This window comes from Drosophila mojavensis, unplaced genomic scaffold (assembly GCF_018153725.1).
Source record: "Drosophila mojavensis isolate 15081-1352.22 unplaced genomic scaffold, ASM1815372v1 contig_136, whole genome shotgun sequence".
NCBI lineage: Eukaryota > Metazoa > Arthropoda > Insecta > Diptera > Drosophilidae > Drosophila > Drosophila mojavensis.
In genome coordinates, this window is record NW_025318667.1 from 26,573,116 (window position 1) to 26,600,912 (window position 27,797).

General features: G+C 38.6%; 1 protein-coding gene and 1 long non-coding RNA gene across 7 annotated transcripts in view; both read left to right on the top strand.

The window, feature by feature from the left end:
• The window catches only part of LOC6584789 (ras GTPase-activating protein raskol), a 58,513-nt gene that overhangs the window by 9,459 nt on the left and 21,257 nt on the right, over positions 1-27,797 (top strand). For 2 of the 6 annotated variants that reach the window (XM_032732487.2, XM_015161620.3), the window contains exons 2-4: positions 6,766-6,878; positions 7,724-7,756; positions 7,948-8,134. In XM_032732487.2, the coding sequence (XP_032588378.1) occupies positions 6,766-6,878; positions 7,724-7,756; positions 7,948-8,134 (333 nt within the window). Of the gene's footprint in view, positions 1-6,765; positions 6,879-7,723; positions 7,757-7,947; positions 8,135-26,271; positions 26,830-27,797 lie in introns of those variants that run through there. The other 4 variants (XM_032732488.2, XM_002010395.4, XM_044007009.1 and 1 more) reach the window with 3 other exon arrangements.
• Positions 10,582-26,212, top strand: LOC116804528. The gene is made up of 2 exons (XR_006356561.1): positions 10,582-11,157; positions 26,105-26,212. It is a non-coding gene; the product is annotated as an uncharacterized LOC116804528 (long non-coding RNA).

Below are 27,797 nucleotides of genomic sequence, written 5' to 3' on the forward strand. Positions count from 1 at the left end.
CAATGACAAGGATATAGCTTCGTCATATAAGAATGCAATATTACAAATATATTTTCCTCCTATCAGCAGATCTCAGATTATACTAGAACGTATTTAATGGATAAATTTGTTCTAGGAAATGGATAATAATCGATATCTTTATCGATTGTCCCACATAAAGTTACATGCGATATGTAAGGCTAAAACAAATAGTAACAAGTTGACCTCTTGTCGATCATGCTCGCCGCATATCCACAGGGTATTCTGAAAGAGCAAAATCTATAAATGAATTGACAAATAAAATGCGGGCCGATTCAGTTTGCGAGCTTTCAGCTGATTACATGATGTGAAATTCAAGTTATGCTATAATTCTGCATTGTTCGGCGTGGCGAGGGGCGTGTCAGCTGTGCGAGAGAGTTAGAGATAGAGCTAGGAGAGAGAGAGAGAGAGGGAGAGCGAGCGAGCGAGCGAACGACAGCGACAGCTTTTGTTTGTGTTTGTTGTTCGACTTTATTTTTTGCTTCTCTATTTTCACATTACGTTTCGCATAGTTCCCATAAACCTAATTAAAAAGATGTTGTTGTTGTTGCTGCATTTACGCAACTATTTGTGTTAGATTGCATGTTTATGTGTCTGCTGTGAACAGGGGCGGGGAGTGGGGAGTGGGGACGGTGCTCGTGATCAGGCATACACATGTTTGTACTTATGCGCTGCTACGCATACACAAATCCCCCAAAAAAAAAACAAATAAGAGGAGAAAGAAGAATGCGTTTGCCTAGAAACTTTAGCTGCAGCCGTTGGGCTGCCTGCATCCAGCACCCTGCACCCTGCACCCTGCACTCTACACCTACTTCCCATGCACAGCCCAGACCCACCCGCCCCTCCCCCTTCAGCTGCTGCTGCTGTTGCTCTTGTTCATCTGCCAGTTTTTCAGTTTCACCCACACACAGAGATCAGAGAGACACAAAGTGGATGGGGGAGTAGGGCTGCTGCTGCTGCTGCTGCTGCTTTCTATGTGAAACAGCTGCTGTTGCCTATGCGGAAGTAGCTGATGCCGCGTCTTAGCTTCCATTGTTGTCGCCCTACGTATTATTATTGTTATTGCATTGCTGTTGTTGTTGTTGTTGGGGCTACTGTTGGCGTTGCTCATGTTGGCGCCTGCCACCTCCACCACAAGAAATGAAAAGTAAAACCAATTTGTGATGCCCTAACAACATTCAATAATAAATATATGCTCTATATAGTACTGCTATATATTATTATATAACATTTTATTAAATATGTATATATAAATAATATGCGTTAATGGAAATAGCTCTATGCATCCGATTTTTCAGATTTTTCAAGTCAATCTAAGTTATATACGTATGTGGATTAAAATAACTAGTTTATTCCGGTATTTGCATTCACGAAAAACTAAGAATATTTTTAGAACAATATTATTTGATCAACATATATAGCATTATATCCAACTTAAGAAATGCAATACTTTGGTTCAATTTGAAATAGCCTCCAGTATATTTTTCGATACCATTAAACATATTCTATGTATAATATGTACTATTAGCAGTGTAGTCTATATTAGCTGTTAGTATGTTGTGCATATAATTGTCTGTATAGTGTAATTTAAAGAGTATTAATTAAGTTATTGATGATAGAATGCTTGAGAATATAATGATTGAAATACACTTTAAAAAAAACTTTACATAACTTTTAATAACTGTGACTACTTAAATGACTTTTAATGGACAGCGCATAAGACTTGCCTCTACCAAGGTTCCTCTCAAACTCCGCTTCTGAGATTAATGTTGCCAGACTGTTAAGATTGTGTGGCCAGGTTGCCACACCGCACCGAAGAAGCTGTTCATTCACTTAATATAATATGTATATAAAATATATAAATATAATATATATATAACATATAAAAATAAAAAAATAAAAATATGTATATGAGGTAAATTATAAAAATATAAAATAAAACTGACGAGCTTTGGGCATCATATAAATACATATTTAGACATGTATATTTATATATGAATACATTAGAGCTATCACAACATTTTGTTGACATGAAGAGTTAAGCTTGAGATATCTTATGATGTGTATAACTGATATGAGTACAGTTGATGGCTAACGATAGATTAATATATGAATATAATTTATAAAAATCAGATATATCTATATGTATATTATGATGTATATATACATCTATAAACTGCCTACATATTCCGATTCAACTGTCTGGTTTCATTTGGCTTGAGTGCAGCTATTTGCATGAACAGAACTGTATGATTAATGCTAATCATATAGCTGATAGCTGAGCTGGCTCTTTTGATCCCCCTGCCATGCTCTCTTCTGCAATACCTTGGCATGCCTTGTCGCCGTATGAGAGTATGCCGTGTTCGGCTATGGGCAGCGCTAGCCCAATTTTCGTAATTGCTGTCATTGGTTTCGTTTTTGGTTTCGGCGGCGACAAGGCAAATGGAAGCAGCTGAGCCACAAGAACAGGCGAAACGAGACGCGGAACAGAGCGCGTCGATCGTCACTATAACTGAGCAGTCGGACACATTTCGTGCCACCCCTCCCCGCCCCGCACTCTTGAATGCAGTCAACTGCAAGACATGCCACACCCTCCCACACACACACACACACACACACACAGTTACACACATAGACTCGTTAATGACGCATCGCATAAATTATTTTAAATTACTTTTAATTGGCGAAGTTTTTGTTTTGTTTTTAATTTCTTTTGGGCTCATTTATTAATTTTATTTTTCTGTAACTTTTGTGTATTTTTTCTTTTCGTAGAACTCCTTCCATTTTTCAAGTGTATGTGGTAAATGGGTTAAGATTTGTCTTTGAAGTTCCATAGACTAGAATTTATATCATTTTTGGCTTGATACATTTAATTGTGTAATGCCCATTCGCTAAGTAAAGCGTGTATATTAGTTCTGGCTGGCAATTCGTCTGTTCCTGGAATTTTGATAATTAAGAAATAATTTATTATATTAAGTTAGTTGCAGATAGAATTATATTTATGACTAAGCTTTAATTGAATAAACTTGATTCAACTTGATTTATAAATCAAAAAATTAAATCACAAAATAAATCAGATATCCAATTGAGCTATACATTTGAATATATATTGCTGATTAATCAGAGTAATAAATCTGACCTGGCAAAAGCACCGAGTCTTTCAGCTTAATATCTTAAAGATGTTAGATGTTTAGATTATTATTATTATCAGCATTATAATTTGCATTGCTGATTTGTATATATATTATATATAGATGCAAGTTTATAAATCAATTAGAATTTAATTCTCGTTTATAGATAGTATCTAAGCTTACATGGAATTCGATTGAAGAATTGTTGTTAATGATAAAAGCAAACCGAAGCGAATTATAAAAACAAAAACAAAGCAAAGAAATATTTTGAAGAAGAGTTCTATAAATAATATCGGAGTGAAAAATGTATACGTTCATAGTAAGTTAATGCCAGAAAGTAAATAAACGAGTTGCATAAGAAATGCATTTGCAACACGAAGCGAGCGCTGATTGTGGAGCCGTGAGTCAGGCTGAATAGCAATGACTATGCTGCTACCCTGTAATGCCAAATGAGAATTTATGAAAAGAACACATCCACAATAAATCAAATTAACAGGGTTATATCTAAAGAAATGACAATAAAGTGGCTTATGTCTCATATTAGAAACAAATATCTATTGTAGAATATTTTGTCTCAGTTTTCTAATCTCTCTCTATCAACTACTAAATATAATAATCTCTATTGTCTATTACACACAAATATCTTTCTTTTTTGTCTTAGTTGATTCACCTCTCTCACGGTCTCTCTTTATATCTTTATATCACTCCAACTGCCTCAGATGAAGCATGGAGCGTAAACTCCTTATCTCTTTTACCTCTCTCTGTCCCTCCCCTTTCTTTTTCTTTCTCTCAATGTGGGAGACCTCTCTCCTCTCTGTTTCTCTCTTTACCTCTCTCTCTCTCTCTGTTTCTCTCTTTACCTCTCTCTCTCTCTGTTTCTCTCTTTACCTCTCTCTCTCTCTCTGTCCCTCTCTTTACCTCTCTCTCTCTCTCTGTCCCTCTGTCCCTCCCTCTTCCTAATACTTATGAGCTCAACTGAATATAAAGCCTAGCTCTCTCATATTTCTATCGAAAACATTTAGACTAGTGCTCTAATTTCTGCTCTCTATTTCTATCTCTGTCTAGTTCCGTCTTCTCTCTATTTTTCTCTCTTTCTCTCTCTCTCTCTCTGTCTCTCTCAATCAAAAGCACTCTATCCATTTCTTACAAATATCTAAAAGTATTCTAGTCTCTATCTCTTTCTTCCCATCACTTACTCACGGCCCCTCTCTCTCACTCTTTCTTTTGCTTATCTGCATCTCCACAACACTTCACACCTCACATAAAAATTCTTGTTGCTTTTGGCACGATCATAAATTCTTGAAATTCGCACGCAGCGCATGCGATTAGCCGTTTGGCCAGTGTTGCGCAATGCCAATATCGATAATTGATCGATAAGCGTGATTACGTCACGGACAGCTGTTCTGGCAGGTGTGCAGATGCAGTCGGGCAGGTGGGCCATTGCAATGCCACGCCTCGCTGCCTTGCAGCGCCCTTGGCAGAGCCAGTGCAAAGCTCTCTCTCTCTCTCTATCTCTCTCTGTCTGTCTCTCTAGCTCGCTCGCTCAGCTGGCTTTGGCTCAAGTGCATTGAACCCAAAAGCGAGAAATTCTTATGCAAAATAAAAAAAAAATTAAACACGAGCAACGAACGTTTCAAAATTAACGCAAAGTTGCTGAGCAACGCTGCCATCGCCGTCGTCGCTGCTGACGTTGACGTCGACGTCCAGCTCACAATTACAAACAATATTTATGTTAAATGGGCAGACGGGTGCCGCCGCCACCGCAGCTGAAATGTGGCTGTAGTATGTAAAAATAATAGAGCAATACGAGCGTAGATACTCCACACTCCCTCTCCCCCTCCGCCTCCGCCTCTGCCCCTGCCGCTGTCTCCTTCACAATTTCTTCTGCTTACGCCTCTGCCTACTTGTATTAGGTACTTGCCCTCTGCCTCTGCCTCAAGTTTGGGTTCAATTTTGTTTTGTTTTGTTTCGTTTTTTGTGTCTGATGATCTAGCTAAGGGTATTTTTTAAGGTGTGTTGCCTTATAGATGTTGCATGTACATGTATATATATGGAGACATGTATGGTTCCTAATAAATTTGGCTTATAGATATATAGAGTGCGACCATAGCATCTGCGTCTAAGCACAGCGTATAGATAGCAGAGCAAAAACTTTGAAACATTTGTTGTTTGAGTTTCTTTTATATGCAGCTGTGTTCATGAAAATTGTAGAACAACTGAGCGTTAAATGTTGGACGACCAAATTTAGTAAACCAATAAACAGAAAATGCTGTGGGAAAATCGTATTAAATTGTTTAAGATTCATAAATTTTCGTTATTTTCTTAGAATCTAGACTTCAAAAAAACATAATGTGGTTCATAAGAAAAGAAAAAAAAAAGAAAAACAACATATGTATACTTTTTTTGAAAATTAAAAATACTTGATTGGAAATAAAAAAAAAAAATTTGTGTTGTATATATATGTAAATATAGATATATAGTTACCACTTCAACCTGCCTAAGCAGTACCTTAAGCAAAGTACTCAAATTTCGAAATCTTTGTTAGGGTATTTAAAGTGCGATAGGCTTTCGTAAAGAGCACCAATTCATACGCCTCGTCTTAGCAGCCTCCCCCGCTCACCTGTCGCTTACATTTAGCACGCAACTTCAACGAATTAAAAGAGTTTTTTTTTTTTAAATTTTATTATTATTATTATTAATATTATTTTTGTTGTTGTTGCTGTTGGTGTTGCTGCTGCTGCAGTGCTTCACATTGTTATCGCATACGTTGACGCCGACGTCGAAGCCGCCGTCAAGAACGTTGAAGAACCGAAGTGAAACGAACTTTGAGAATTTCGCGGGGCCACGCAACGCATCCAGCGCAGGCAGAGCGACTGAGATAGAGATAGAGGCGATGGAATTGAATTATTGAATAAGATGCGGGCATGGTAAATGCTTCAGCGCAAGGAGAGTGTGCGCGAGGAGGTGAGAGTGGGATAAGCAGTTACTTAGTTCAAGTTGGTTGCCTGCCCATTGTAACGTTCTTCTTCATTTCTTCTTCTTACTCTTCTTATGCTTATGTTTCTAATGCATACAATTTTCCACACAGCAACGGGCAAACGGCATTTGACGCGGCTGCAGTTGCATTTATTTCTGCTATTTATGCAGTCCCGCTGACTTATTAGCAACACGCATGCGTGCAGCAGCTACAGTCCATGAATGTGTGTGCTGAGCAAAGGTGGATGCGGGAGTAGTTGGTTGGTTCGGTGCGCTTTTGGCATTTTTTAGTGCTTTTTCGGGCGCTTTTTCAAATGCTGCGCGCGCACTCTGATTGGATGGGAATATTCAGCGCCGCCTGAAAGCATGCAACGATTTTTTCATTTTGTCGTGCCTTGTCAGCTGTGGTCGCTAGATGGCGCCACTGTATGCGAGTAATCTGTGTAACTAAATTGTGTATTATAAATATAATTGTTTTATAATTAACATTTCTTTTAAGAAGTGGAGGATTTTGAATTTTCGAAATTGATATGATATCTTTTTTACTTATGTTTTTCAGATATTCATCTTTCATGTGCTATTAGCTTTGTACAGTTGTTTTTCATATATATTTACTTTTATTCTTATGCCTTTCTTGTAGAAACGGAGGGCGAGCTGACACGCATGATCAAACCGCTTCCATGGGGACCACTCTACTGTGTGCTGCAGCAGGACGATCAAACATTTACTGCCTACTGCAGCGAGGAGATTTCGGTAAGTAAGGAGTAACAAATTTAACGAGTAACGATTGGAATTCGGTGACTAACAACGACTAACGAGCTATGAAAGTGACTAACTTTACAATTGCAAGGAATATAAAAGTAGTTGAGTATCAGCTGAGAAGTCATCTGTTGAGTATTAAGTAACGCCTAAAAACTAGGTATGAGTAGCGAGTAACTATTAACTAGAAGTAATTAGTAGAACAGTAGCTAACAATTAGAGACTATATATCATTAAAATGATGAAAAAGAGACAGTTTGCGGATTATTCAGTAGATATACTAGGTTAGGCCATTGCCGGTTAAGTGCAACTACTAATAGTTGAAGCCTCCAAGAGTAACGCAAGTGACAAGTCTGAAATAACGAGTAACGGTAGTAACAAGAAGCAGTAGCTGTAAATTGAATGCAAGCAGGAGATGAGCAACGAGTAACCTGTGTATGCAGCGAGTATGTGTAATATAGCAGCTCATATTATGATTAATGATTATTATATAAAACAATAAAACGTTACTAATAGGCATTCAGATACTAATCTTATGCGTAGCATGATAAAAGTAACTAATAGCGAGTATTAGCCAAAAACAAAGCAAATTAAAAGGAGCGAGTATCTCGCTGAGTATTATAAGGCAATTAACAGTTTCAGCGCTTCGCTAGTGAAATGTTGTTGATCTATTATTATATAACCGTAATTTAAGCTTCTAATATATTTACATTTTCATTTACAATCTAAACCTTCTATAACACTCATCTCTATATGTGTTCTATACATTTGTTGTTGTCTTTTTCCCCTCACACTCTTGCACCCACTAATATGGATCATAAAACGCTACTAACCTGTAGATATTTCCGGCTACGCCCAAAAAGGAGCTGGAGGTGCGTAATGCTTGACAAATCAAAAAAGAAGAAATTAAAATAAAATAAAAACTAAATAAAAAAGATTATAAAATAATAATAATAAATATTTCTTATAAGCTAGAATGTAACTTTTTTATGAGCTTACATATATTAACTGCTCTTGTTACTTTCTTTGTCTCTCCCGCTCTCTGTCTTTTCCCCCTGTCTAGCTGGGCGATGTCTGCTATGAGGATATACCGCGCGTGCGCTTGGATCGTGCACGTCGCCCCGTCAAAGCCCTGTGGCGCGGTCCGCCCACACTGGCGGAGGAGAACGAGGATTCCGACAGCTGTCTCAGCACCGGCATGACCGGCCTCAACGATATAGTGCTGAATACAACGCTCTACAATGATCTAGGTGAGTGCCAGCAGTACTAAATTTGTACAGACCCGACTGTGAAATACTCGTTAACTGTAGATGAGATCCACTCTGATTTAGCTGACAAATTGTTTCCAAGTTCTCCAAGTCTGTAATATATTATTTTTAATCAGTCGCCTAACCCCAAGGCAGATTTTAGATAGATAGAAGAGATGACTTGTCATGAATATAAAATATACATTTCAAATTCCAATTCTCTAGCAAAATATGTGCATATAATACCCCTATCGTCCCCGCCCCCAGCTTAGCACTTCATGGGCGACGATACACCTGAGTAAATACGCAAAATTTGGGCAGTTTGCACAAACCCAATATGCTCCATGCACTGCGTGCACGAGTGTGGGGAAAGGGGTGAATTGGGTTGGAGTCGGGGTGGGGTTGGGGGTACTTATAAAGTGTTAAGTGTGGCCAGTCGGGCTGACCTTTTCCATTAGTCGCAGCTCTAAATTGTATTGACCGACGAGTGCAGTCGTTGTTGTTGTTGTTGCCGATCATATCAAAAGCGTCTGTCTGCCTCTCCCCTTCACTCTCGCCCTCCCTCTCTCTCTCTCTCTCCCTCGCTCTCTCTCTGTGTCTGTGCTGTCTGTCAGGAAATTTGTTTGTATCGTCGTCACGCATGCCAGCACATTGGGCACAATGGCAGACGGGCAAGGAGGGTGGGTGTGAGTGAGTGAGAGAGAGAGAGAGAGAGAGACCGAGAGAGAGGGACAGCGCTATGCGACACCCGACAAACAGCAACAATGGCGAATTCGTTAATGACAATATACGCGCGATTGGGCAGCAGTCCAGCTCGTGCAGGCGACAAAAGTGTCGCGAACGAATTTCAAGGAAAGCAATACAAATAGGAAATGTTCGCGTTACATTAAACACATGCAAACCTCTGTGTATGATCTAAAAATAGTTTCGATACATGGAATGTTTGGCATGTGAAACACTTGCATCTTTGCATTTGCAATGGAGCGGGAAACGTTGATCGACTAGAAGATGCTCTGACATAAGTGAAACAGTTCCAGGGTATATACATATACATATAACGTTTTTCTTATACGCTTACGTGTACAGTGCATGTAAAGTGCCAAAAGCCCCGTAAAGCCGCAAATTGATGGATCGTAAAAAGTAGAAAAGAACCATTAAAACAAGTCTAATTACTCTACTTGATTTCTAGGTTTAAATGGCTGGGGATTTGCCTAGTTGAATGTTAACCTCAAAATGTATATTTATCGTAATCGTAATTGTTATCGTTATCGCTGTTATTTGGCAATCCGCTGTTGCCAATGCCGCTTACAATGTTTTCCTTGTTAAGCTTCGCATACAAACTCATTTATTTACTCAATTATTAGTGGCTTTGGGTGTTGTGCGTGTTGTTGCTGCTGCTGTCGCTGTAGTTGTTGCTGTTGTTGCTGCTTTTTATTTATGTTTTATGTTGTTAATGGCTGCGTATCAAGGCTGCCGCTTGGCCAATTCAAAGCTAAATAGCCGCTGAAGCGGAGACTGCGCAGGCGTCGCTGCTCGACACCAAAACTAAAATGCAATTAAAATAGAAGAAGCAAAAAAAAAAAAAAAAAAAAAAAGAAGAAAAACTGCAGCGATTAGCTCAACTGCTGTTTCTTCTTCTTCTACTTCGCTTACTTCGACTGCTGCTTCCTCTTCTACTTCTAACTGCAAATGTAAACAAAGCGCTGCAATGGCCAGCGGCAGCAGCAACAACAACAACAACAAAGACTGTGAGCACTTGCAACGCTTCGTGCGTTGCGCCGTTCGCAGCTTCGTTTCGGCTGCCAAACTGTTCCAAGAACACAGAACGTCAGTGAGAGGGAGAGAGGGAGAGAGCGAGCGAACGAACGAAAGAGCGACAGACAGCGCCTCAGCCAAAGACTGTCTCATTTCCGTTGCGTTTCATTTCATTGACTTGCACCGCACAGTGGAGCAAATATGATGCTAGCGCTGCTGAAATGTCAATTCATGTTTGTATACTTAAGTTCCGCTTATGATTACCATTTCTATAGAATCTATAATATACTATGCAGAGCATATATTTGAAGTTTATGTATAAATATGTGAGCTAAAAGAGTTCTGTTATCAAAAGTCGAAAGCGTTACTTATGTGCATAGTTGCTAATTTATTTATTGAATAAATCCTATTGTTATGCATCGGCATTATTCCAAGCATATTATAAATGTAACGTATGCTTCAATAAAAATGTGCACTATGTAAATATATTTATTTATTGTGTATATATGTATATATTTATATACATATAAGATAATATTTATGTGTATATATTTATTTATTAGACGATATGAACGTTATATACGTTGAATTAATATTTAGATACACGTAAATATATATTTATTTATTGTGTATATATGTATGTATTTATTTATATAGATACTTATTTTCTTTCTTTTTTTGTTATGTGGGGCACTTTATTTTTGATTAATTTACGATATACAAAAGTGTTGTGTTTTACATCTACATTTACATTTAAGCCTACAGCATACATTATCCTTTTCTACTTAAACATAATCATTTATACAATTGAAATTGATTTGTTAGAGATTAAACTAAATACGGGGAAAAAGCGTATATAAAAGCCCAATAAGTGGATAGATAGGTCTAATAAATCAGTATACATATATACAATACATAAACACTTTATGTATTGTATATATGTATACTGATTTATTAGACCTTAGAGTAAATATAAAATTAAAACTAACTTAAAATTAACTACTGGCTACTGCTGCTTCGGCTTGATAGATTTATACATATATATTGCGTACATTAGCTTAGCATAAAAACTTTTCCACACACGACTGCCACACGACGTGCAGTTTCGCTTGGCAGTTATCGACAGCCGAGGCCCACTGTGTCGTCTGGCCAGCTTTGACGCTGCTGTTGGTTGTTGCTGCGTTTCGGCTCGGTTCGATTCGTTTCAGTCCACTTTAAGCTTCCGGCGCAGGCGGTTGAGTTCGGTGCTCGGTTCGTCAGCTCTCGCTTCGGTGCGTTCTTACGGCACGGCACTTGCTGTTTAGTTTAGTGTTGTTTTTGTTTTTTTTTTTTTTTTTAAATTTCTAGTATGAATATTTGTTGTTTTTTTTCATATTTGTTATTTGAATTTTAGTCGTTGCGCTCGATTCACAGCTGAGTGGCGGCTGTGCTGTGCCTATGTCTATGTGCTTGTGCTTTATTTTATTGTTAGTATTTTTTGTTTCGGTGTCTTTCCGTTGGCATCCAGCAAAGACGCCCTCAACATTTTTGAATTTTTTTAAACGAATTTCCATAATGAAAAATGTTTGTGTACATGTTTTTTTGTTGTGAGTGTGAATGAAAACTTTTTGCTGTGCGAAAAGGCCAAAAACAAGAAGCAGAAGAAAAATCACAGAATGTTGTAGTCCATTGGAAAATATTTTGTAAAACTATGCGCGCGGCGGCGCGTTGCGAATGCGAAATGAAATGTTCTAAAAATAAAATGCAAACAACAAACAAACAAAACTACAAAAGCAACAAAAAGCAAATAAACTTGCGACTCGCAACGCGCACAGACCCCAAAAACTGAGGCGAAAAAAAAATAAAAACAAATTAAAATAAACCAACAAAAAAAACACGCGAAAACTGGGCAATTCACACACACACACACACATACACACACACATACACATTCGCATAGATCATCATCTTCAACCTCAACTGGGCTATAAATTTAGCAAAGCCAAACGGAACAAAATATTTTTCTACAAAGGAAAATTCGAAAACGTATCAAAAAAGACAGAAGAAAAGATATATTAAAACCGCCTACAAACGCACGCGGCGCGTTTTGTGCGCGTTTAAAACCGCGTCGACTGCGTGCAACAGAAGAAGAAGCCGAAGCAAAATTAAAAGAAAATGTAAAACTGAATTAGGGAAATGAGCGCTTGACACCATTCCTGAAGGCGTAACGCGGCATGGGAATTGAGGCGTGGCAGCGCCTAAGCGCCCAAAAACTTGGCCAACACACACCGGAAAGTCGAGCGTGTGTTGTTGTTGTTGTTGTTGTTGTTGTTGGTTAACCGTTTATGGCAATAAGCGCATCCGGATTAGCTTTTGTGACACTATGCCAAAGGTAGCAAAGGTGGAAGGAATGGGGCATGACAGGGGCAGGGAGAGACGCATTTATATGGAAATCAGAATAGCAACTGTAATGGCAAACTATGTCAGCCACATTTGGCCAAGTTAGCAGCCAAAAAAAAAAAAAAAAATACAAACAAACAAAACCGCTTAAAGAAAGTAAGGTAGAAGAAATAGAGAAAAAGAGAAAGAGAGGGAGCGGGAAAGAGCTTAAAAACGCGCGCTGCAAATGCCGCCAATTGACACCAATTAATTAATTTGATGCACATGACCCACATTTTATTTATAACAACAAAAAGAGCGAGAATCTAAATGTATATACAAATATATATGTATGTCTAAAACTGCATAAATACGCATTTTATGCATTCGCTTCATGCTGTTGTTGTTTTTGTTGTTGTTGTTGTTGCTGTTGTCGCTGAGGCTGCGCATTGCAAACTTTCTATTTTGAAAATAAAACTAAAAATAATTGAAAATACGTGTGTATTTTAAATGCATTAATCAAATGCACTAGTGCAGCAGCTCAAACCATACCCCCCCCTCCCCTCTGGCTTTACCACAGCGCACCTCAGCTCACCTCAGCTCACCTGTCTACCTCTCTCTCTCTCACACACACACACACAGAGTGCCTAACCCGCATGAGAGCGCTTAGCGCTTCGCAGACAACAATAAAATGATGAAAAAATTGCAACCGCAGCATAATAACAGTAAAAAGTGAAGCTTTTCCTTTAGGCAAGATTGTTTAATACCCTATCTTTAATTAGAATCTTTTAAATTTAGTTGTAATTGCATTTCTTATAGAGTATTCTGCGAGTCCTATATCTCGAGCCTGTTTTGGAATAGTACTTCTAGTTTTTGTAGGTAATACTGGAACTTTTTATGAAGCTCTATGACTCAACTCTCTTATTGACAATCTCTTGTAATACTTGCTCCTTTGATAGAGCATTCGTTAGTCTCATATATGGAAATCTTGTCTTTTTGTAGTACTTGCATTTTGTATAGAGTATTTTATTAGTCTCATATAGAATATTTCTGTCTCTTTTGTAAAATATCTGTAGATCGCTTCTATAGAGTATTCCCTCAGCCTTATATAGAATACATATGCCGCTTATAGAGTATTCAGCGAGTAGTATATATTTTGGTATTCCCTTATAGGCTTATAGGCTCTTTTTCGTATGAACTTTTCATAAAGTATTCCTTTAGCCTCACCAGCTCTCTCCTTTGGTGTTTGCTCTATTTATAGAGCATTTATTTTGCATCATATAAGAAACTCATTTATTATATAATCTTTGTGCACCCTTAGTTCCACCAGGCCTCTCTTATAAAACCTTTAGGTTGATTTCCAGAGAAAGTTTTTCTTAATAACTTTCAAGATATTTTACTTATCTATTTGCATAAATTCCATTTTAATTAATGAATCATTGGCCAATAAATCCTGAGTGTGCGTGTGTGTTGAGCTTCAAGCTCAAGTCGTTGTGAGCCGCTGATACTCTACTATATCACTTTTTCCTGGAGTTTTTCAACTGGGAAAAGCAAACGCCAATAGAAACAATAGGGCGCTCCCTTTGTTAGCTGCGGCGCGAGCGGGCATTGGGGGTGGCCGAGAGGGGGAGGAGGGTGGGACTTGGGGAACTGCCATTGTCTGTTGATGATGATGATGAATGCCATTGTATTGTCATTGTTGCGTTTGTCCATTTGTCGCTTGTTGTGCGGGTGAAATTGGCAGCCAAAAAACAAAAAAACAAAAAATGAAAATAGAAAAAAAGCAACAAAAACAAAAGCGCGCGTTTTGCGAGCGTTTTTTATCGCGCTGCCGTTGCCAACTGCTGCTCTCTAGTTGACTCTCTCATTCATACTCCTTCTGTTCCATGCTCGCTCCCTCACTCTCTCTCTCTCTCTTTCTCTCTCTCTATCTGTGTATCTCTTAAATTTTTATGCGCAAATAGTTCAAGTCGAAATTAAAATGCATTGCAATTGGCGACGTTTGTCTGTGATGCCTTTTCTACTACTGCCACGCCCATTTTGCTATTGTTGCTTTGTTTATTTAGTGTGTTGCTGAAGGTACAACTGGCAACTGCAGGTGCATTGCGGCCGCTGCGCTTCTGTAGATACAAATGTATCTCAAAGTTGTTAGCAGTTCGCTTTTGCTGCTGTATCCGTTGGCTTTGAAGCTGTTTGCTGGCCATTCAATTGAGCATAAATGAAACAGCAGCGACAGCAACAGCAATAACAACAACGTCGGCAACGTCGACAGCGACAACAATTAACGGCGTCGCATTCAGTAATTCATATGTCATAAATATCTGTCAGTCAGTCGACTGTATCTGTATCCATGAGATACTTGTATCTATGTATCTGTTTGCATGTAAATTGCTCGTTCGCACTTTGCACAAAAATGAAAAACAACAACAAAAACTGCTCGATGTCGTCATCGTCATCGTCATCATCATCATTATCTTTATTATCATCATCATCAGCGTCTTTTAGTCCCGTCGAGCAGTCGATCTACATATGGCAATTGTTTCCACTTCCAATTTGAGCTAGCCAATTATATAATGGATATATAAACACACACACACACATGCATATAAATACACATAAGTGTATATGTATGTAAGCGTGTGCATGTGCTCAAGTACTTGTGCAATTATTTACGACTATTTCGTGTCTATTTTTAATCGGACTTAGCCCTAGGATTGCGCACAAGTGTGAAGATACTTTAAGATCTGCTACTTGAAAGATATATCTATATGTGCATATATACAAATATCTATGTATATACGTACATACTTAATGATTTTTGAATACTGATTCGATTATAATTGCTGCTGCTCCATCGAACTACTTAGTTAGTTTTTGGCAATCGCAGCTTCAGGCAATTCGACGAATTTCCAATGCTCGCTCGCAATGTGCCTACATAATTGTACATATTATATATATATATGTGTATTGAAATATATATCTATTTTACATTGCTCTTGACTTATCGTCCATATATATAGAAATAAATAAATAAATAAATATATATATATATATATATCTCTTGAATGTTCTTCTTAAGACCTTTATAGAGTGGGAATGATGTTGCACGTCAGAATTACTTTTTATGAACTCCTATTGAATAGGAGTACCCTGTAGTACCGTATCAAGCTAGTTTTTCCTTCAGAACTAGTAGTAGTAGTAGTTATGAATATTTAGTTATATGGGACTTCAACAAACCTTGCCTCAGCTGGAGTTCTTTGCGAATACAACTTGAATATGCCAAAAATTTGAGCTCGTTTTCGTGTACAACTAATTGAGTCTGTCTAGATATATCTAACTGTACATCCATTCCATCAATATGAATACATTTAGCTATATACCGTTCGACGTATGTATCTGGAAAGCCTAAGTCAAAGTCATGCTATACTCCATACTGATATTTCAGTAGCAGTTATCGATAACATACAAACGGACTTGCCATCTATTACGAATATTATTATTATCTGTGCGTAATTTGTTTTATATGCAACTTTGCTAATAACTCATTGTAATCGATAAAAATTGGTATATCGATTTTGATATGCAGATCGAAGAAACTAGAGAGTTCAATTACTTCATACATGTTCTTATAATACCTTTCCCTTCCTCTTGCCATTTTCACATACATACAGATACGAATGGGCTCTAAAGGCAACTATATATATCTATCAAGATATCTAGGAACTAAATGTGCATATACCTATATATCTACAAGAAGTCTTGAGTAATTGAAACACCAGTTTTGAGCAAAGTTCAGGTATCTGCTAGTCGAACGCTCCCGACAAGAGCAATCTTTTAGGCATAGCTCCATTGTCACATGTCTCTCTCCCTCTCTCTCTCTCTCTCTCTCTCTCTCTCTCTCCCCATTGTTTCTCTCCAATCTACATTGGCTGCTCATCCTGGCCAATCCTATGCGATAAGCTCTATTGGTCTTTGGCAACAGCAAACGATTTATGTCAGCTTGCAACGTGTCCGCGCGCAGAGCAGAGCTGTTGCATCTGTAAACAATTTCAGTGTTTTGCCATTGTTTACATTGGAGCCCAACGAGTCGCTGGAGCCAATTCGTTGGCTACTGCTAAGGGGCGGGGAGGGCGGTAGCAGGGGATGGGGGCTGGCAGACGTTGGGGGTCAACGCAGTTAGTTGTAGTTGGAGCATGGCCCAGGGCCACTTTTTGCTGCTGCTGCCCGAATGAATTGAATTTGATTTGATTTGTTTACACGAATGTTTATCACACCTTGAGATGCGTTTGAAATCATTTCCAAAAATAAAAATTTCGAATTGTACGCCAATGCGCGACGCACTAGCCCGAGCACTAGCACAGTGCCACGCCTACCAGCGCCCACACAATGCTGAGAAATCAGATAAATATAGCGAAAAAAAAGGCAACACAGAAACGAATATAAAAATAAGGAAAATAATCGCGTAAACAACCAAACTGGGCAACTACCAACAACAACAGCAACAACTGGCAGCAACAACAACAACAATAAGTTCACACAATTCTGCCATTAAAAAACATAATGTGCCCAGCCGCTTCGTAGAGCCCGCTCGTCCACACTTTGGCTGTGCTCCCTTTCAAGGCAGCCAGACAGAGACAAAGAGCGCGACAGAGAGTGAGGGAGAGGGAGGGCTGGGTGGGGCAGAGAGGCAGAGGTAGCATTAAACAGTTAAATTGCTTTATGTGCCCATTTCAACATCTGAGGCCCCGTTGGGCGCTACTTGGGCCCAAAGTCTTGGGAGATATCTACCTAGCCCTGCCCCTCTCCGTTCTCCGCGCCTCCTCCTCCATCGGCAGAAGTTTTTTGCCCCTGCAAAAAAAAAAAGAGAAATAATTTACATAATATGCAAACGTTGCCAGACCTAAAAGAGCCCGCAAAATTAGCAACGCTTCCTACTAACCAGAGCCCCTTTCACCTCCCTCGCCATCCCCCCCTCCCCCAATATTTCATGCACCTTTTGCTAACTAGTTGAAGCTACTTACGACAGCCCCATCAAAGTGGAGCCAGACAAAAAGGCCGCCAACTGAGTCAACTAAACTGAAGTAAAGTAAAGCAAAGTAAACTATCATTGCTCCCCTTCGCCCACTTTCCTTCATTCTGTTTCTTTTTTGCCTGCAGCGTGTGAAAAATTGCGTTGAATGAAAAGCGTGGATCCAGCCCCAGACTGGGATGGATCCCAGTCGCAGTGCCAGCCTCAATTTCAGTGGTGATAATAAAGCGGCCAGGGACTGAGATAATTGATCTATAAAGACTTTGCCAAGACAATGGAATAACTCGACCGAGATCTGAGCCAAATGAAAAGCTTGCTTAAGGATAGATAGTTAGGAAATAGATAGAGGTAGATATAAAGATAGAGAGAGTGTTAGTAAGATAAGAGAGAGTGAGAATGCGACAGGAAAAGAGCTCTAAGAGGCTTAAAAGGAAATATTGAGCGAGTTCACAGTAGAAAAATCGGGCAGTAGATCTTAGTATTATATATATAGATGTAACTATCTCAAACTTTGCCTACAACAACGAATGATTTCAGTATATTTATATACATAATTAATTCCAAGATAATCTATATTCGAAATCTGAAATACATGAAGCATTAAATACTTTCTATGCATTCGGTAGGGAAATACTCTTAAATAGGCAAATCTAATCTAGAATGCATCATCCAAAGATCTCTTATGTATCATATCTGAAATGTATTGTTATTTTACTTTATAAATGTTTATCAACATTCATTAATCATACATTTGCAGTACATTCTTAATTTTCCATATCCACATATCAGCATCATAATAAAGCATCCTCACTTATAGTATCAGTACAGATCTTTCTTTATAATCTACTGAATGTCATCAAATCACACAGTCGGCAAGTGGAGGTAGACTTAGAATTTCCAACTTGTTATAGCTTAGCGAAAGCAGCAAAGGCGATGATGACGCAGCAAAGTCAGTTAATACCAGAACCAAGGGGTTTTTCAAAATGCTAGGCAAACACCTTTTGTCTGTGTGCATGTGTTTGTGTGTGTGTGTGTTTATGCCTTGTTATTGTTGATTAGAAATAATCAACACTAACATGACCTCAAGCCTGTTCGGTTTACGAAACTCGCAGAATAGAAAGTTCGCTGAGAAGCATATGTAATATACGAGTATATATATTATTGATGATGATATATATATTTGTAAACAGATATGTTTATAGAGATTTACATATATATCATAGTACAGCTATCTTATCTAACAAAATCATCAATCTTAGTGTTAAATATTAAAATAAAGCCACAAAACGCTGTCCAGTTTTTTTTATTTAGTTGAATTTCCTATCACTTTGGAAATAGAATTAGCACAGCAGAAAGTGCGTTTTCTTCTCTGATTTGGTTAAGTTTTTCTGTCAAGCTTAATAGAAAATAGTTTGAGTTCTGGCTAAAACGGCTTAAGCCATTTCTGTTAGCCATTTCATGATTCGCCTGCTCAAGTTGGTTTTTCGGCTTAGGCCCATTGAAATTCACTGCAAACAATTGAAGAATTTCACAGTCGTCTCTCCGTCTATAAATGGACTGTCCCCAAAATAAAATATAAAGAAAAGAACCGCAAATATCCGTCGAAAAAAAAAAATAAAAAAAAAAAAACAACAGAAATTACCAACCGGACGAAATACAATAAACAACAATTTTCACTTTTTTTGTCATTTGCTGTCTTGCCTTTTCTCGTTGCTGCTGTTGTTGTTGTGTTTGTTGTTGTTGTTGTTATTTCGTAGTTGTTAATTTAATTTGACTGTGGCCAACAAGCGATCAACGACCACAACAATGAGCCTCCAGTCCGCCTTCCTCCCCGCGGCCCTCCCCGCGGCCCTCCCCGCGGCCCTCCCCCATTCCCCCCGTCGCTTTTCCTCGTGCTGCTTAGTTTTTCAGTCAACGTTCTGATTGTTGTTTGTCTCTCTTTTGTTGTTGTTGTTGTTATTGTTGTTGCTGTCTGTCTTTGCATTGTTCGGAATGAATCACACAAAAGGCAACACGTTTATGGCTATCTGCCTTCTCTGCCCCGCCTTGCGTCATACTCTCCTCTCTCTCTCTCTCTCTCTCTCTCTCTCCCCCTCTCTCTCTCTGTCCCGCTACGCCCACCCATTCCGCCTGCTATTTTGCCATTTATCTTTATTCCTATTCTAATTCGTTATTATACCCTATATACAGTTCCACGCTCAGTCGAGTCAACATTCTTAACAAATTATCATGTTTTCTAGAAATCGATAAATATCGATCACGCTAGTTTAATTGCATATAATAAAATCTAGAAGTGTTAATAACATCAAATTGAGGGTTCCGCATAAAATACGCACACCATTAAGTATAGATTAGCTTTAAGGGTTTATCTTGTTCCAACATCGTATCGATCATCTTGATAATTCTTGTGTTTGTTTCAAAGTCTAGCTAACTAACTTATGTTTACATTGTATGTTTACTTGGAGTACTGTAACTACTTCTATTTATTTATCGATATATGTATATTATCGCTAGCTTATCATCAGATTCGATTTGTAATTGATTATCGATACATTGACTTATTGATAGCTAAAGCACCTTTGTCTTATCTTCTGTAGATTCTATGGCTTTACATTATATCGAGGCATGCATATCGATATCAATTGGTTTTGCCTTGATATCGATAAATTTCTTACTGTTTGCAGGGCAGGGCATCGTGCAGTAGCCTAAGCTCGGCTTGTACTACCTAAGTTAGGTAACCTAACTCCCTCTCCCTCTCTCTCACTCCCATCTTTCACTCTCTCTCCCTCGCTCTCTCTTATTCTGTTACTTTTTCAATTAATTCCTTCTCCGTTCTTCTTGTCATTCTTCTCAACTGCGTGTCTCTCGGCTGGGCTTTATGTATGTCGCAATTATCGCCGCAATCATCGTGGTCCATTTTGATGATCATCGCCGGCAAAAGTCAATTACCCGACCGTGCAAATATATAGTTAAAGATATATATACATATACATGTAATGGAAATCATTTGCTTGGTGATCCGCTTGCTTTGTTTATATCTCGCATCTTCATCAATCCACCAATCCAGCGATCTGCCAATCTGCGCCAATGCCAACGACCTCTCGCTGGGATCTATCGAGGTCTTCCAGAGTCAGCAGCAGAGGCAGAGGCAGAGGCATTCTCAGTTTCAGACTCAAACCCAGACCCAGACCCACAAATTGCGAGAGGCGTGCCCCGTGACTGGGCTTGCATAACGCTTCATCATATGGCCGACTGCGCTTGCGTCGACGTTGACTGCGACGTCGGCAGCGACTGCAACGTCTTTTGTTCTATGCGACAATGCCGCAAAGTTTCCCACGTATCCAGCAGTAGCTGACGAAGAAGAAGAAGAAGATTGACAATGACTGCGTCGAGGCCCCCAGCGAGGGAAGCTCCATTGAAATAGTCAAAAAAAAAAAAAAAAAAAAAACAAGAAACAAAATTTTGTTTTTACCTTTGACAGTCATAAAATGAGGTTTATGATGATCTAAGGTTCGCCTACGTGAGATGCGAGCAAACCGATCTAGTTGCTGTTTGTAGTTCCATTTAACATATATATGTATATGTAAATGTATAAATGTACAATTGTCTATAAAGGTATTCTGATGTTGGCAATAGTCCCAAAACTGCAAATCATTCTTCAGTATAACTCGAATCTGTGCTCAAAGGAATCAATCCGCAGCGAAATCCGATCCAAATCGGATCTATATAGAAAATAGTTGAATAAATTGAGATATGTACATATAATATTTTATATATGTATATCATATTAATATATATGAGTATTTAAATATGAATTATAAGAAAAATCAGATTTACGCAATAGATTTGGCTACGACAGGATTTAGTTGATAGATGCATATATACTACTACTATATATCTCTATATACTATATAGTAATGTCAATAACAATGCTAAAAAGTTCTTTGCCCTTCTATATCATATTCCCATTCATATATTCATAGACAGCTATAGCAAAGTCTCCAAGTTGTTCTTTTTGAAAGCAAAGACAATTCACGTAGTTCACAGGCTGGCAGATGAGAGCACGCTCAATCGTGTGCTGCCACTTTGCATGTGCAAGGTTGCCACTCTATTTTGGTTTGAAAGCTCATTGTTCGTGTGGCAAAATATGAAACATTTAATTTTAATGGCAACATAAATGTCTCGTAGTTTCTATTTTTAGTACTCATGCTCTGTGAACTGAGCAAGGTTACCAGACTGCTGTAACTAAAGTACGTAGCTCCGGTAAAAACACCTGAAATTTATTTGGTGTCAACTTAATCAGGAGTAATGCAATAAATATAAAATCGAATGCCCCAATTGTTGTCCCATCAAGTGGCAGCTCTGTAACGGTGTTAAAGCCAAAACAAATGTCAAATAATTTTTGCTAAAGAGTAGAGTGATCATAGAGTTGCCACACTGCTGAATTTTTAGTTAAATAGTTTAAACTTTAATAATAAAAATGAGTTTGATCTTTCTTAGAGCTCAAAGTAAATCACAAATTTTCATAAAATTTGGTCTAAATTCGATTCAGTGTTGCCACATCGCTAAAAGTAGCCAACTTTCTTTGTCTAATTGCACTATCGTGTTGCCAGTTAAAGTGGAAATATTCGATTAAAATAATATATGTATATTCGAGTGTCAAGAAAATGGTAAATTGTTGGTGTATTTATAATTTATAATACTTTTTTTTTTGCCTTTGCCGTGATGTGAGCTTGTTTGGAGTGCTCATTATATTGCTATTATATATAGTATATCATTCACATGAACTACGGCTACGGCTTTGGCAGCTTATTTGCCAAAATGAGGTAATTTTGAATAGGTTTTACGCTTTTGCATTCACAATTATCATATTATCTTAATACGCGTAATAAAGCAGATAAATGGAAGTACACTAAAAACAATGATCAGCCTCTCACTTTTGTTTGTATATTTTTAGTGAGTGAGAATGGAACTTTGTATTGAATTCTTTACTGTTGACTATGTGAGCTGTTTAAGCAAAATAAGTGATCTTAAAACCTTTCTTTAATTCGAGCTTTAAAGATTGTACAGTCGAGATATGAGGGAATATCCAATGAGCTCTACGTGATTTGATTGTACCATATATTGAATTCGAATTGGCTTCAGCATATAAGTCTGTTATCAACGGTTAAATGATCGTTGCACTTGGTTTATGTTTCGTGAAGTGCAGCGCTGCTATTTTCATGAATTCAACTATATATATAATCTATAAATATATATAACTCTAACTTATTACATATATGTATAAAACTATTACAGTTAGATATATATATATATTGTATACATATGAAGTATACACTAATCTAGAGCTGATATGCCCGCGTGTATACTTATTTTGCTAGTGTCTATAGTTTCAATAATAGTGTTTCAATTTCAATATATGTATAGGAATTCCCCTTGCTATACTGCCGGTGTGTCAAATTCTTCCCTGAGTTATATAAATACAGTCGATTCCCGATAATTCGAAATGGCAAGTTGATTAGTTTTTATCGATTTACATAGAAATTCAAACTATCGAGTATTATCGAGAACGATTCTTTTTCAAGGGGATAGTATTTGATCGATTTATTGCGGTTTCTGGATTAGCGGGGCACACATTATCAAGACTCGACTGTCTATGGTATAATGGAGATAATGGAATGTATAACAGAATGACAACAATAATAAATGTAAAGGATTAACAACAAAAAATCTTCGTGTATCCAAAAATTGTATAAGTACACTAAAGTACGGTTATAATGACTCCGCTTACACCGTCCATACGGCTATTGCGATAAATATTCTAGTCCCCAGACAAATATGGCTATAGCTATAGCGGCTATAGCGTCGTCCGCTTATAACGACGGTCCCTTGAGCTCTACTAAGTATATATACTCCAATTCTCTAAATGTCACAGCCAATATACTCGCATCACTTCCATTGAACGAGCGTAGCGACAGCCTTGATTATAGCTCTTCGGACTCTGAACTACTTTTGAAGCAGCCCTCGTACCTATATTTGTGACGTCATCGGCGTCATTGCAGTCGACGTGCAAAAATGTAGCGCTGCCAAACTGTGCACAGCCACCCCCAACTCCTGCAACCCCTTTTATATGTATTCGCGTGTGTGTGTGTGTGTGTTTGTTTGTGTGTGTTGCCATATTGTTGCATTAATCAGCATTAAGTTGGCTGGAGCTGAAATGCAATGATTGCCGTATCGTCGCATCGTGTCGCATCGCTTGGTTGCTTTATTTGGCGCATCCGCTGCGGCGCTTTGTTCTTGCACACAAGCGCACACACACATGCACACACATACTCATACTCATACACATGCACTTGCTGCTGCTTGTCTGTGCAGTCATATGTTTCTTTGATCCCATGACCATATGCGCACGTATATCAAATTCTGTCCATTTCTGGCCATTGGCTCGCACTTCCGTTCCGCACACACACACACACACACACGCACGCAGACGGCTGAGAGTCCTGTGTGTGTGTGTGTAGTCGCTTACAGGTGCGACGACGTCGGCGTCGGCATCGCCGTCGACGTCACGCTTCAGCAACAGCAGCGCTTGAGAACAGCTGCGTCTCTTGTCTCTGTGGAGAAAGTAAGACGGCGAAATTTATGTTTATCGCTATAACTATAACCATAATTATATGAATATACAGAAAAGTGTATGTGTGTGTGTGCGTGTTTGTTTGTGTGTAGTCATCTCTATATAGAGCGACCTCATGCTCTGGCGTTTTCTTTTTGGGCTCACGCAGCTCGCAGCGCTAGAAGCCAAAAGGCGTGGAGTAAAATGTTTATGGAAAAGTGTTCATGGCAAAACGCACGCAACTTGGCTTGGAAAATTCATTAACCACACTGTGGCAACAACAACAACAATGGTTAAAGAAAAACCCGCAGCCGTCGAATGAAATAGACGAAGACTGAGAGAGAGAAAAAAAGCGGCCTAGAATTCAAATGTCTGTGCATAATTTTTATGCGTGAAAGCCTTTGAATTTCAATTAGAAGCATAAATGCATAATTTTTCTTCTCTTGTCTGCTGTAATTATCGATAACAACTTGCTGGCATTAAGCAGCATATCGATTGCCACAATTAGCATAGTCGCTAAGCATTGTGTTTAAAGTGATTAGCTATAGAAAATTGATTTGCAATTGACTATTGATTAACAAGCTTCTTAACAATAAATTGGCATATCGATAAATGTTCGCTTTGGCAAACTGTGCTAATAGATTGATAGATACGGATATATTGATATATGGTTAATGTTATCGATCACATTCGATAATCCATCCTTCAAAAACCAGTTTAATAACATGAATGAGGCATATCGATAAGTATAATATCGATCAAATCAGCAGCAAACTCTTAAGTTACGTTAAACTTATGAATAACATTCAGAAAATGCTATGTTAATATCATTTTACATATGCATATCGATCAATTATCGACATTGCTAAGTAGCTCCAGTGCTTAGCTAAACTTAGCAATTTTAGTTAATGGAAGTACTCTCTACAGGTAGATGTATATTAATAAGTCGTTTCAGTTAACCCACATTTCTCAGTCATCGATAACATATTGAGCTCAGTCAAATTTAAACCATCCACGCTTTCAGTTGTACTTTAGCTCCTATTCAAAAACCAATCAAATTGCTATAAAACTATTTACAAACAAAAGCTTAAGAAAACATTGCAATAATTATCGATAACCTGCTAAAATGGCTCGCACAGTAGCGTTCATGCATGCCATGGAACAACGACAAACGTTTCATTTCATTACCATTCCATTCGTTCCAACTCGTTCGCGTCAAGAGCCAACGAGCGTAAAATTGTACAAGTTAAAAGGAAATTTTTGGGGCCGACTGCGATGACGATGCCGATGACGATAACAAATTGGTTAGCCGAAGTGCGCAGTCGCGCGTGTGTGAGCAGAGAGAGAGAGAGAGAGAGACTATAAAAAGCAAACAAAAAGTAAAATTAGTTAACCATTTGCGGTGCACAATACACACACACACACACATAGACAGAGAGTTAGCTGTCATAAGGTGGACTGCGGGCAAGAAAGGGGTTGCTAGGGCCTAGAGCCAAGACTGCGACTGCGACTGCGACCGCGAGTGGGTCGGGCGCAGTCAGGGTCAAAACTTTAGGGCAGCCAGCACGCCATGACCATAAATCTTAATTGTCGACGCAGGCAAGCGAAACCGCCGACGCTGGCGCCGCAGCCGGCGTGTCAGGGCGACAGCGTTTGCCAAGTTAGTTAGTCAGTCAGTCATATAGTCAGCTCTGGCCACTCGGTGGGTTGATTAGTCTTACGACGTTCGCTCTCATTGACTGCAAATCAGCAATTGAAGGTTTTTTTTTTTTATAAAATCCTTGACACTCTCCACTCGCTACTCGTTACTCGTTACTAATTACTCGTTATGGATGAGTTGTGTTGACTAAAGCCAAATTTGTTATGTTATGATTGATTTTGTTGCAACATCAGTTTATTACTTGCTGCAGTTACTCGTTGCTGCTTATGCATCTCTCGCTACAAGTTACTTAAATAAATTGTAGGTCATTCGGTATTTACTACTCGTTACTCGCTACGCGTCAATGTGAATATAATTCTAAGTCGTGCATAATCGCGTTGTTGCATTCATTCGTTACTTGCTAATCGCTATTCGTTACTCGTCGCTCGTCGCCACTCGCTTCTAAGGGACTTAAACAACGAATCTTCACTCAGTAGAGTTTAAGCAGTGACTCGATACTCGCTACTCGCTGGGTGAACGCAAAGACTAAAGCAACAAGCGTTTCGTTACAATTTCCAGAGCAAGTGGATGAGAATCATGCCAGGGCTAGGGCAAAGAGACTAACAAAACGCAACGCAAACCAAATACACAATAATCTAATTAACAAAAAAAAAAAAGAAAGGCAACTGAAAATTCAATTCAAATACCAAAAAAATACCAAAAATAAACAAGTCTAACAAGGCAAAAACAACAAAAACCCTAAACAACAAGAGCAAGTGGCAGCAGTAGGAGAAGAAGAAGCATGAATTGCGGTGCACTGCGCACAGTCAACGACGACGCGCAGCTGCAGTCGACAGCAGCGTCTCAGCAGCAGCGCAGTAAGCAGCGTTTGCAGCAGCAGCAGCAGGAGCAACAACAGCTGGAAGCACAGCGCAAAATGCACTCAATGCCGCGCACACCGACAGCGCAGTCGCAACTGCAGTCGACGTCGACGGCGCAGTGTCGCGTCGTTGCCATGGAGCAGCCGTTGCGGCGCAGCACAATGCCGCGTGGGCGTGGCCTTGCCTCCTGTTTGCGCGGCGAACGCGACGATGCGCCAACGCCGCCCGTGCACGAGGTGCACTGCGAGCTGCAGCAGTTCCAACTGCAGCAACAACAGCAGCTGCAACAACTACTGCAACAGCAACAACAACAACAGCAGCAACAACAACAACAGCAGCAGCAGCAGGATCAACTGCAATCGGGCAGCGGAATTCAGCCCCCAGCAGCAGCGACAACAGCAACGCTAGATGCAGCCGGCAGGAGTAAGTAGTCGATCCCAGTGAATCGGAGAGTTTCCACATATATGTGGATGCACTATAAAGATACATACCATATATCTAGCTGATTTAGGAAGTGTTTGTACAGTACTTCCATAGATAATCAGATATGGTTTTATGTGTATAGACAGTTCCATTCATATACAAATATGGAACAGAATCTAGAATTGTTAGTATATCACTAAATAAATATACTGGTCCATTAAATACATCGTATAGACAATCCAACAGAACTGAAAGTCATATATATATATATATATATATATATATATATATATATTGTATATATATATATATATATATATATATATATATTGTAGTAGGCCAGTAAGAGGCTTGAGAGTACAGCACTATGGTTAATTAGCAATAGGTACACATATATCCATACTTAACTATATCGATGGCTGGGGCTGTTAATAATTGGCAATTGGGCGATGATCATAGAAATACTTGATACAGATGAAGAAGCAGAGCAGGGCGGAACTCTATAATATATACATATACAATATGTATATGTTCAATAGAATCTAGTACACCAGATGTATTATATTGACCTAGTATATGAAATATAGTCAAGTTTAGAATATGATTTTTGTGGATGGGGGACTTTATATGTACGTATACGAATCCATTCTTGGTACATCATAGATCATCTGATACTAGATGAATATATACATAATCCGCATACACAATATATACATATATTAAAGGGTCTCCATGTACAAGAATTTTATAGAATGTAAAGTATATTGTATATGTAGTATAAAAGCATATTATGGTCAAAATAGGAATCTGGTATAAATACTATATATTATATTGTAGATATTTGATATACGATAAAGAATCGATTTTATAAGTATATAAACTATATTTATACGAGTCTACGCCATATGCATCAATATTGATACTTTATAGCGTAACTAGATCAATTGAGCTACTCATTATCATTTTAT